Source organism: Trachinotus anak, unplaced genomic scaffold, assembly GCF_046630095.1.
Source record: "Trachinotus anak isolate AG129_WGS33_773 ecotype Australia unplaced genomic scaffold, CSIRO_AGI_Tana_v1 ptg000016l, whole genome shotgun sequence".
NCBI classification, from domain to species: domain Eukaryota; kingdom Metazoa; phylum Chordata; class Actinopteri; order Carangiformes; family Carangidae; genus Trachinotus; species Trachinotus anak.
In genome coordinates, this window is record NW_027273867.1 from 24,572,858 (window position 1) to 24,585,000 (window position 12,143).

A 12,143-nucleotide genomic window follows, 5' to 3' on the forward strand; every position below is an offset into this window, starting at 1 on the left:
AACAACTTAAAGTAAAACAAATGAGTGTGTGTTCACCTGTCGTGGCAGTGTGTATGCCGTCCACAGCGGCATGGCCAGCTCTTTGCTGTATCCACTGACGAACTCCACATGATGAAGCAAACTGTACTGAGTGTCAAACATCACGGCGGGGCGACCAAACGGTAGGTGGGTGCTGTCTGTGGAGACACACACACAGTCAGTCAGGTAAGTCAAGACAAACAACCCCACACACTGACTGAGACACTGAAGCTTCAGCAAATAGGTCGAGAGGCCTGATGATTGTTTTGTAGAGTTTAATCTCTGCACTAATCACTAATCACTGTCCATCCTGCTGTCGTCCATGTCAGTCACCAACAGATGCCACAGAAGTTATAGATCATTCTTGCCTTTTAGAACACATTGGAAACTGATAAGAAGGGGGAACTGGAAATAATCCCTGAGTTGTGAAAAGTCAATGATTCAGTCCCGAATTACACTTCTGTAGTGGCTCAGCAGGATGAGGCTCAGATCCTCTCTTCTGATTGGCTGATTGACCTGTTGTTACTAGAGCTCCAGAGAGAAGCCTGAGAGAGGAGATGTAAAACTACACTGAGATGGTTTTTGGTTCTTAAAACCACAAATATTTCTTCTGATGGAGATCAACACTTCAGATAAAACACTCAGAAAGTGTAAAATATGGAACCTTGAAAAAGTCAATGAACCTACTGTAACTATAGAGTCCGTCTGGTGCAGGACTGAAAGCTTCGATGTTCTCCTCAACTTTGTTCTGTAAGAGAAAAACACAGAGTTCTCAGCTTCTTCTAATCAAAGAATATTGATTAATGCAACTCGATTTTTGTACCACTGCCAAGGAGGTTCTGTTGTCTGTTGGTGTGTGTATGTGTGTATGTGTCAGCAGGATTACACAAAAATAACTGGACTGATCTGCACCAAACCTGGAGGAGGGATGTTTCATGGGCCTGGGAGGAACCCATTAAATTTTGACGTTTTGACGATTTGGACGATCTGATTGAAGTTGCAGGATCTTTTTTTATCTCTTTCCTTACCATTGTGATTTTGTGCATTTCTCAACACTTTCGTAAATTTCTAAAAAAAAAAAAAAAAAACATCTAAGACTTTGCGCAGTTTGGTGCAGACCAGATAATAAACTGTGTAGGATGGTTTGGCCTTGGCAGAAGTTTGGGCTCTACACTCTGGTTCATCATGTGATACAGCTGCACATACAATAGTGTCTGCAGAATTTTATCTGATGTTAGAAAATGATCTTTTGTGATGTCACAGGTCTCCACTGACCTCATCGTCACAGCTGCAGCCCATGTCATGCGTCACAGTGGTCCCGGAGTCAGACGCCGGCGACGGTGACGTCACTTCCTCGGGCATGCTGGGTTGGTACGGCGGGTCTTTCAGCATGTCGTTCAGGCTGCCGTGGGTCCCGTTGTTCGGGGCCGGCTTCAATCCCAACAAGTCTGACACAGACAAGCAGAAGAGAGGAGGTTGTGCTCTGGTCAGAAAAATAATTTGGGTCTGACATTTTGGGGAATAATTAATAAAGTTTTTGTAGTGGAAAATTAATTACAAGCACTGTTAAAATATCAAAAATAAGATCCTGTGATATCACATAAAAGGCCTCTCTGAAGTGCTGACTACATCAGATATTGTTCTTCTATTAAATAAAGTGTAGCTGTGTCTAAAGCCTGACCAAAACGTTTTAGAAAATATTGAATTACTTTAATTTGTTATTACATTAGGAAGTGATTTTTTTTTTTTTTTTAAATCACATGTAGCTCAGATTGTTTCCTATTAAAAGCACAAACATATATACAAATTAACAGCAAGTTGTTGATATCATCCAACCAATACAGCGCTCTTCACCATGCTGCACATCTGTTTGACATGAATCTTCCACCGTATTTCCTACTTAAAGGAAAAATAAAAAAACTCTTACCACACATGACGTTGTATAACTCTATATTCTCGAACTCAGGAACTCCTTTCTGGAACTTGAAGCTCGGCCCGTAGCCCACAAAGAGCGTCTGCATGCAAGAAAAATGAGAAGTTCACAGAGAAATACTGTTTAGATTCAGTGTTCCACCTAAAAGCATTGTGTCTACACTTGATGTTTAACATATGCAGTGAATGCATGTTCCTCCTACAACAGCTGATTTTTTTTTTTGGTGCGTTACTGCCACCTGTCGACAGTGTGACACCACTGGCAGGAAGCTGCATCATGTGACACATGCTTGTACATCTTAACAAGATATAAACAAAACAGGGACCCACTTATCAAAACTGTGCAACATGCTGCAAAAACTCCACAGAGTACCTTTAATAAAATATATATAGTAGACAGTAGACAGACCACAACAGAGAAGAAACAGCACTTTACCCTCATGCTGGTTATCTTGTTGTCGAAGCCGTGGTCACCAAAGAAGCCACAACGATTCCTCTGTCTTTCAGGCATTTTCCTGAAACACGTTTTTTCCCACAGTGAATTCTTCTGCATCATTTCAATAGAACAGACTGAAACTGAGACTTTTTGGATGCTACAGATCATGTAGTGTGAACAAATCTGACATGTTGTCTCTGTCAATGAAAAGGGAACTCAAACTCAAATTGCCTTGAGCTGACCTTCAACTCAGTTAACCTTAGAGGTGGACCTGGGATCTGATTCAGTTCACTTTAGGTTCTCAAGTGCACCCAAAGACAGAGACAAGGCTGCTGGATGCTGACAGTTTCCTCTTGATGAGGACATTAATTATTGGTATCAACATATCACATGTGGCAGACCAGATGTGAACCAGCAGCTCAGGCTACCTGGCGATGTGCCACTTCCTCTCCATCAGCAGCTGGACGTCCTCGATCCTGCGGTTGTTGGCGTAGTGAAGCCTCTTGGGTAAATGCTGCTTCAGGTACGGCTTGAAGTGCTGAGTTGGCATTTTACACTGAGAGAACAAATAATGTAGGTGAACGACCTGTCCTCTTTCTCGTTCTCTCCCACACAGACAAACACAGGCAGCAGCACACACTTTGAGAAACAGCAGGAAAAATGGACTGTGTGCGTTTCTGTTGTGGTACTTACAGTGAGGTTTGCAACAACTACTTTTGGGTCATCTGGAAAAAGACAAAACCATGTTAACATGGAGCCTGTTACATTCACAAAATAAAAAGCTCTGTCTTCATCTTTATGCCTCACATGTGGTGGATTTGGGGTCGCGGGGTCGTATTCTGCCCAGAGCGCCAGGGATCAGCATGATCTCGTCTAAGTTGAGTGGGTAGCTGCTGAGAAACTCAGTCCTGTCACAGTGGGACTCCTCCATACCTGAGAGACAAAGCAATCGAGACAGGTGTAGTTTCTGTTACCATTTTTAAAGCGTCAGTAAACTTTAACTGAAAAAAGTTACATATATAAACATATTTTCTCACTTACTTTTCCATTCAGGCTGAAAGTTTTATGTGACAAGATTTGGACAAATTCACTGCCATTGAAAACACATTGGAGGTGGATGAGACTGGATCTCTTTGGTAGAAAGTATGCAGTAACTTCTTAATAAATTAAAATACACCAGATCTGAGTCAAGGTAACAGAATTCTACAGAAACAAGCTGCATTTAAAGGTCCAATATTCTACACTCCTCCAGTGTTTTATCTGAAGTGTTGATCTCCATCAGAAGATATATTTGTGGTTTTAAGAACCAAAAACCATCTCAGTGTAGTTTTACATCTCCTCTCTCAGCTTCTCTCTGGAGCTCTAGTAACAACAGGTCAGTCAGCCAATCAGAAGAGAGGATCTGAGCCTCTCTTCCTCAGATAGTAAAGTGAAACTTCTTGCCCAGTATACACTCTGGTCCCACGGCCCGAGTCTGGCCTGCTCTTTTGTGACATCACAAAGTTACAGAAGTCCTGACGGCTGGTTTTAAGGCTCAGTTTCTGAATACAGGCTGTGTGCATTTCTCTGTGGATATAAACCTGCTTTACAGTCAAAACAGACATGGATATACAATATATAATATAGGACCTTTTAGTTCTTTTTTAATATTGGTTTTTAACACTGAGAATCACAAACAAAATGTTATTCACCTCTGTTGGGTGGAGGCAGGAATCTCGGATACAAAAATATTGAAACCACCTCTATTTGCAAGCCTAGATATTACTAAGTGAGGAAGGGTGCAGTTTGGGTGAACTGACCCTTAAAAATCTTCTAATATAGAGAATATTAGAAATGATTAAAAGGCCAAACATATCTGGTAATATATTTAAGTGACACTGCAACATCTGGGAAAAACACCTGACTGAGATCGCCGCAGGGTTTAGATAGCACCGAGACGGAGGCAGAGAGAATCCTCTCCCCTACCTCGGCTTCAAACAATACACAAAGGTCGTACCATGGTCTCCTACGATGATGACGTTGACACAGCGATGCAGGTTCATCTGCTTCAGACCGTTCATCAGATGACCAATGATGTTGTCCAGCTCCCTCAGAGGGTTATCCAGCTGTGAGTAACAAAATGTAATGATGTAGGTGCTACCTCCACTGACACACACACACACACACACACACACACACACACTGACATTCTTCAGCCCTCAGGTCCCACACTCACCTCACTGCTGAGCGGGCCCAGCCGATGTCCGTAGGTATCGGGCTGCTCTGAGTGGATGGCGTAAACGTATGGCCTGGAGAGAGACACACAGACAATTCATGGTAACTTTTACCTTAAATCGACTCAGGTGTGAGAGCATTATGAGGTCACCATGATGACTAAACAACTTCAAACCCTTCACTGCTGCTTGTTGTTTCACCTCAACTCACCCTGAACTGAGAAACACAAAAACCAACCTAATCTTACAACACAACAAAACACTTATCAGCTCGTGACCCCTTCACTGACCCAGCATCTGCTCAACACTAAAAAAAACTTCACAATCAGCAGGGACACTTCCCAACTCACTGACAATACACAACACACAACAAGACCTTCTACGGTCTATACCCCAAATAAGACCAAGAGCTATCACTGAGTTCTAACACACAGCACAATGAAAGTATTTTGTATTTTTAAATGTCCATGAGCATCAGCACACCCTTAGCTACAGAAATAAATTCTAAAACAGGCAAAAGTTGTGTAAACGTGTTCATGCAGGTGCACAGGCAAGTTCAAGAGGCTCTTCACAGTCACTGAGACGTGCACATACTTGAGTCCAGTGGAGAAGCAGTTTGAAACAGTTGAAGCAGTAAAAAACAAGTTAAATCAAACCAAATTTTGGCTTTCTGAGTTTTTTTTTTTTTTAATCAATCATGTGTGTCATCCCAATAAGTTATGATGACATTTTATTCACCTATACAACTTGCTGCTGATATATGGAGTCACAGTGACACACAGTAACAGAAATACATGTCATATGCATTCAGTTTAAAATCCGAACCACGTTGTAAGGAAATATCGGACTGATGCTGAACGTCAACAAAAATATTATAAATAAAAAGAGTCAGTGATCACATCCAATATTGGAAATTAAAGAAGTTTCAAACTTGAAACCAAATTATTTGGTAGCGAAAAATAGGTGAAATTTACTTTATAATCACCATTTGATAGAGTAACTCAATTTAAATGGTATTTTTGACAGTATAAAGGGGAAATACTGCTGTATCTGTAAGGAAAGAACTGTTAAAAAAGGACAACTATAACAACAGAAATTGGCAACAATACATTACAATTATACATTTCCATTGTCATTATAATAAGCTGGATTGTTAATGTTATTTGTCAGACCTGTGCTTTTCATGCTATTAAGCAAGTAGAGTTTCCACCATGAGAAACTTTTTCAAGAAGCCGGTTGTAGAAAATGTTCTTTCTCATATTCTCCGAGCAGATGAACGTACCTCTCATTATCAGGCAGATGCAGCCAACGCAGGATGGTCAGAATCCTCCTCTCCAGAGGAATCACCCTGGAGACAAAACACTGTGAACGACTGAGCAGTAGCACTTGGAGTTTAAAAATGAAGAGCTTCATGACACTGATTATACGTACGGTAACATCTGTGGTGTGCAACATGTCCTCTGTCAACCACAATACATTTTCATTACATTTTAATTTAAATTATTATCAATACAAACACATATGAAATCAGTCTAATATCTGTCTTTAACCTTTAACTGCTTTTGGCTACATTTATGACGAAGTGGTCTCTGGTTATATGATGCTATTTATGTAAATCAGCAGAGTTCAGTGGCTCCACAAACTGCTGCTCGGCTGCTTTGAGTCGTCAATAGCCTCTGTTGTGGCTGAGTGTGTAGGAGTATTGTCCTGTGTCTGAGGCCATTGTCAGTCAGTCTCAGGATGAGACGAGCCCTCAGCCACTCCTGCCCTCGTGATCATTAGGTCATGGATATGTCTGCAATGCACAGTTAGTTTTTATTTCTCCTAATCTGTCCATGAAAAAAAACTCTGTGCTGCTTTAAAGAAGCCATTTAGCTCCTTTAACTTTGCCATTTTTGTCAGCACGCTCAAAAAGAGTGCAAGGGTTTGAGTTGTCCAAGTATTGTGGTAACGTTTACTTTAGATATTTTTGTATGTTGCAATACTTTTGCTAATATCCACCAATAACGCTGACAATAACAATATAGTACATAATCAGAGAGCAGGATTTATTACATAATTACTATAAATTATAGGTTGTAATTTATATATTTTTAGCCTTTAGATAGAATATATGTTCAACCAAAACAAAAACAAAACCACCTTTAACCTTGATCCTCTCAGTCTCATAGGTTTTGTAAGTTACCAGTTCTGTGTCTGAAGCTGTTGAAAAATATTTCAGTACCAACTTAAGTACCAAGGCCAGAAGAAAGTGCCTGCTTTAACTCCTTGTTCCTCTGCTGTGATCCAGATCTGTAACACAGGAAACAGGAATAACAATGTAGTTCTGTAGAGTGTGTGTGAAGTCAATAATACACAACCTACTAACTTTATATAACATGTGCTATACTGGTAAAGTGTACCATTTTTCCACTAACAGGAATAATGAACTACATGTACTGATGGACACTAGTCAAACTGAGATTGCCAATTTTACTGTTTCACCACAAGTTCAGACTACAGTCAAAACCATACACTCATCCACCTGTCACTCAAAGAGGCCACACATTAAGCCTTAATAAAAATGAGTTATATAAAAATTCAGTTTAAAAATTCAGCCTGTACAGTTGTCATGAAGGAGGAACTTAGCTCTATAGACCAAAACCAGGCTGTAAACATGTTTCTTTCTGCTGTAAAGTTGGACATTTGAACATGGGAGTCTATGAGGACTGACTCACTGCTGGAGCCAGACTCTAGTGGTCATTAGAGGAACTGCAGCTTTTGACACACAAGTGTTGGCTTCATGTTTCAGCCACCGAGGTTGCTGCTTGTAGTTGTTGCCATAGATGATAATGATTCCTAGTGTCTTTCTCTGTTTACTACTTTACACACAGTACTATACTGAAAGTAAATGGTGATTACGGGGATTATTCAGCATCTTGCCCTTGTTCTTTCTTATCTTTCTGGTAACATTTTTAAATGACACTGCAACATCTAGGAAATTTCACCAAGGTTTAGCAAACTTAGCAGAGAAAAGCTGATAGCTTACCTGCACCTAAAGCTGTCTTCTCTTACATATTGTATCCTGTTAACTAACAAGTTAGTCACCAGTACTTTTAAAAGTCGGCTGGGTTTTGTTCATCGTTAGGACAGTGGTCCAACCTGGCAACCTCAATGTCATCTGTTGTTGACTCCAATTTGTACCTAACCAATCCCAAAACAATAAATCTAGATGCATCATGTTCAGCTCTGACAGAGGTCGGCTAACAGGCTAACAGGCTAACAGGCTAACAGGCTAACAGGCAGGCTAACAGGTTTCCTCTTGATTCCAGTGTTTCTAAAAGCAGAGATAACATCTTGTTATACTTTCTAAATGGGCCTACAGGATATAAAACTAGAAGTCATTATTGTGAGCTTTTGGAATGATGAAATAACTGACTGCTAATCACAGTGAGCACAGTCTCCTGCCTCTGGTTTGTTTAGTCAGCCCGTGAGTTTGAACTTATTGATAACCATCTGGTGTCTAGAGTTTACTCACTGGCTGTCCGCCCCACCAGCGGTGGTTCAATTTTTCTCTGGTGCGCAAGCTGAAGGTGGCATTAAACACTGGATCATGCATGGTGTTGCCCACAATCCCATGGGACTCTGGGTATAGACCCTGTAGAGAGACCACACAGAACAGCGTCGTTACAGTTAACATATTGAAGATCAGTGCCAGAGCAGGGTCACAACATGAACATGCTGTAAGGACATTTTGAACATGGCTATTGGCAAACATGTGTATTTACTTAGCCTACAAACGTGGGAGTACATATTAACAGCCCGGCTCTACTGTACCTACTAGTGTTACGTGACAAAGATACGAACCAGTCATTCAGATATAATCCACTGTCACTTACTGTGGCAAGGGTGTATAAATTTGGGAAGGTCTTTGTTGGGTAGACTGGTCGCATGTAGGGTGATGATGTACCACACTCTCCTGACAGGAAACACATGCAAACGTTTTAGTATTCAACTGAATAACACATATTTGAAAGACTCAAATTGTAATAACTGTAATTGATTGTGTTGATCGTGTTATCTGCAGCCAAACTAACGGTGAGCTCACAGCCACACAGATCACTGCATTTAGATAAAAACAGTAAGAAGTAAAAATAAGACATACTGAGCTTGTGTATGTTGGGGATGACAGACTTGCTCTTCCTCAGGTAGGAGGCTCTGAACCCATCAAGAGACAGCATGATGAGGGGAGGACGGACGAAGCTGAGGAGGTTGACAAAAATACAATTCATCAGTGGTATTTAAATGTAATTGAAGCTTCTCACTAAGAAGATCTTTCTCATGAAGTAATGGATGGTAACTCCGCATCTACACTGAGGCTTTATTGTGCTTGAGCTGAAATATGGTGGAATCTTCATGTAACATCACTTGAGACATTTCAGTGCAGATATACGACAAAACCCTGATGATGTTAAAAGTCCCATATTTTACACTTTTATGTTTTATTTGAAGTGTTGATATCCATAAGAAGCCCTGCAATAGACTGGCAACCTGTCCAGGGTGTGCCCCACCCTTGCCCAATGTCAGCTGGGATTGGCTCCAGCCCCGCCCCCCCCCGCCCCGCACGACCCGGCGTCGGATAAGCAGTACTGAAAATGAAAGGATGGATGGATCTCCATCAGATATATATATATATATATTTGTGGTTTTAAGAACCAAAAACCATCTCAGTGTAGTTTTACATCTCCTCTCTCAGGCTTCTCTCCAGTAACAACAGGTCAGTCGGCCAATCAGAAGAGAGGATTTGAGCCTCGGCTTTGTTGTGACATCACAAAGTTCCAGAAGTCCTGACGGCTGGTTTTAAGGCTCAGTGTCTGAATACAGGCTGTGTGCATTTCTCTGTGGACTGAGGCTTTGATACTTTCACAGTATTAATATAGAAACTAGACCTGCTTTATAATCAAAAAAGATATTTGTGCAATATGGGACCTTTAAGTTTGAAAGACATGGGTGTCAAAGCAAGGAAGATCTAATAAAAGACACTTTGCATTATGGTTAATGATATGAAATGATAATTTGATCATCTTTTTTAATTTGTCTCTTACGAGTCTCTCGACTCTCTTGAAGTGCTCAGCTGTTTCTCCTTTTTATGTAGTGAAGAGTGATGTCACAGTGTACTGACAAGCCCAGGAGAATCTTTAATCTGTCATATTAAGTTACTCTTTAAACGTTTATTATGTTTCTCTTTGATGTTTGGACACTGTCTCTTAAATTAACCAGGTAGCTGCTCTTTGCTGCACAATAATTCTACATGTGTCCTTATTAATAGAGAAAAAGCAGTGATTTTCAATGACCTACTTTTGATTGTTTATTATTATTCCCTCAGCCTCAGACTCACCCTGCAGGGCACTCAGCGCTCTTGATCTCTTCACAGTCTTCTTGCACCCATGAAGTCTCATCTAGAAGTAAACAAGAGAAGTTACAGTTACCACCCACTTTCATGCACATTCATCTTCTATTTATAAATACAGTAAACAAGACAAGTACCTTTGCAGAGTGACTTGTAGTTGGAGCAGCAGTCTCCTCTCTCCATACAGTCCTCTGAGCAGTGGCAGGCATGGTCGACCTTCCTCTCCTCCCCACAGCGATCCTGCGTGCACTCGAACCCTCCGGCTGCCACACAGGAAGGATGAACATTAATCTTATATCGTTTTATTACATACACCTCTCTGCTGTAAAACACCTCTCAATGAGGCCCGTTAAAACACCATGAATCAATACGATGAAGTGTGACAAATAAAATCTCCCATCAGACCTTCAGTCTGTTACAAATTACCCAGTTACAGCAGAGCCTGTAAAAAAGACTTATGGGAGGCTCATGGACCCAGAATTCATTTGGAGACCTTCTGTGCATTGGAAAATGCCCCAGTGTTGATGAAAGATGAAAACACTCGGCTATGTGTTGCACTCACTTCACTGGGCCAAGGTCTAAATTAGTAGCAGATGAAAATTAGCATTTTGGCTAACTCTTGCACAGCTTCCCACATTATCATCAGCTTAGACAAAAAGCAGTTACCATGCTGTGCTCACTGAGCCCCCGGAGAGCTGGAGCTACTGTTATCCTGCTGTATGCATAACTCTGTTACTGCTTATTGTTACTGTTATTATTATTATTATTATTATTATAGGAGAAGAATCAGCAGTAATACGTGTAAAAAATAGAGTTTTTTTCATGTAAATGAATGTCTGTATATCTACTAAAAATGCCTAAAATGATTTAATATGGGACACTGTGTCAGACTGACCCGTCTTCAGGCAGTGCTCATCGAAGTCCGAGCAGCAGCTGTAGTAGGTTTTACACAGATTGTCACATCTGCATCCTGGAGGTTTGGCCTCCTCAAGCTCAAAGCACCTCCCCTTACAGGAGCCCGCTGAGCTGACCCACTCTGAGATGACTGGAGGGAGGAGAGGCGCATTTAGACACAACTTCTGCAAACACACTCATCTGCAAAGCTTCAAATGTAAAACCGAATTTCTTTTTTCTTAAAGGGAAATTACTGATATGATAATTATCAGTATAGTATGCCATACAGTTTTAGTACCATTTCAGCAGAGATGGAGAATATTTTTGTGGCAACCTTATGGAAAAAACTCTTTGGTCTCTTGGTTTTATACAGTTAGCTGCTGAATGGCAGAGATTTATTTAATTCATTACCAGAGTAATATTATCTTCTTTCTACCAAATTATTTTTTGTATTTCTTCTCCGACTAATTCAATTTTTATCAACATGACAATGCAGACTTATGAGAGCATAATATTAATTCTCAAATGTCAGAGCATCCTTGAATGCACCAAGATGATCAGTGCTTTCAACTGTAATACCTCAAGAAAAGCCTGAAGTATTCAATCAGTGGTTCCCAACCTGTGGGCCGCAACCCACTGGTGGGCCGCTAAGGTATTGCAAGTGGGCCAACAAACCTTTTGCAAAATAGTACAACTTTGGTGAAAAAATAAAAAATAAATATATACATGATGTTTTTAAATGTTTTAAATTTAATGATCTTTAAAAATGTTTAAAAATTGTTCCAGATGCATGTATTCTGAATGAGTGATCAAACATCAAGGCTGATCTCACCTTTAGTGTGAGGTGGTGGGTTGTCTCCTCCCTCTGAAAGCCGGCTGGCTTGAAACACATAAGCTCTGCTGACATCAGAACTCCACAGGCAGATCACAACCACAACCTGCAGGAATCCACAGACAGTCTCAAAACCACTGCCCACTTTCCACCCATGAAACTCAGAGCTCAGATCAGCCACCCAGGACCCCGACGCTGACCAAAACAGGACTGGAAAGGTGGTCACTATGCTAAGAGTTTGTTTTCTTCTCCACTGAGACACATTCATGTTCACATCTTACCAAAGGGGGTCAGAGGTCAACGAGCAGCCAGGAATGGCAACCCTGGAGAAGCTGAAGTTGAGTGTTGTGTGATTCTGCTGCCTTGTATAGCTCAAAGAAGAGGCTGCCACTAACCCACTCCTGATAAAGGCTCAGTTCCCACCACGGT

The 12,143-nt window shown here is 40.9% G+C and overlaps 1 protein-coding gene across 3 annotated transcripts in view; it reads right to left on the reverse strand.

The window, feature by feature from the left end:
* enpp2l (ectonucleotide pyrophosphatase/phosphodiesterase 2-like) overlaps window positions 1–12,143 on the reverse strand; it is a 45,428-nt gene that overhangs the window by 30,893 nt on the left and 2,392 nt on the right. For 2 of the 3 annotated variants that reach the window (XR_011693913.1, XM_071500490.1), the window contains exons 2-20: window positions 11,715–11,820; window positions 10,884–11,033; window positions 10,126–10,251; window positions 9,977–10,037; window positions 8,744–8,841; window positions 8,478–8,557; window positions 8,117–8,236; window positions 6,836–6,891; window positions 5,882–5,947; window positions 4,602–4,674; window positions 4,383–4,491; window positions 3,194–3,319; window positions 3,080–3,111; window positions 2,815–2,942; window positions 2,387–2,465; window positions 1,946–2,033; window positions 1,294–1,466; window positions 706–766; window positions 37–176 (exon numbers count right to left, since the gene is read on the reverse strand). Coding sequence is in view for 1 of the 3 variants with exons in the window: in XM_071500490.1 (XP_071356591.1) it covers window positions 37–176; window positions 706–766; window positions 1,294–1,466; window positions 1,946–2,033; window positions 2,387–2,465; window positions 2,815–2,942; window positions 3,080–3,111; window positions 3,194–3,319; window positions 4,383–4,491; window positions 4,602–4,674; window positions 5,882–5,947; window positions 6,836–6,891; window positions 8,117–8,236; window positions 8,478–8,557; window positions 8,744–8,841; window positions 9,977–10,037; window positions 10,126–10,251; window positions 10,884–11,033; window positions 11,715–11,820 (1,872 nt within the window). In the remaining 2 variants the exon portion in view is untranslated. Of the gene's footprint in view, window positions 1–36; window positions 177–705; window positions 767–1,293; window positions 1,467–1,945; window positions 2,034–2,386; window positions 2,466–2,814; window positions 2,943–3,079; window positions 3,112–3,193; window positions 3,320–4,382; window positions 4,492–4,601; window positions 4,675–5,881; window positions 5,948–6,823; window positions 6,892–8,116; window positions 8,237–8,477; window positions 8,558–8,743; window positions 8,842–9,976; window positions 10,038–10,125; window positions 10,252–10,883; window positions 11,034–11,714; window positions 11,821–12,143 lie in introns of all 3 variants that reach the window. The other variant, XR_011693914.1, reaches the window with a different exon arrangement.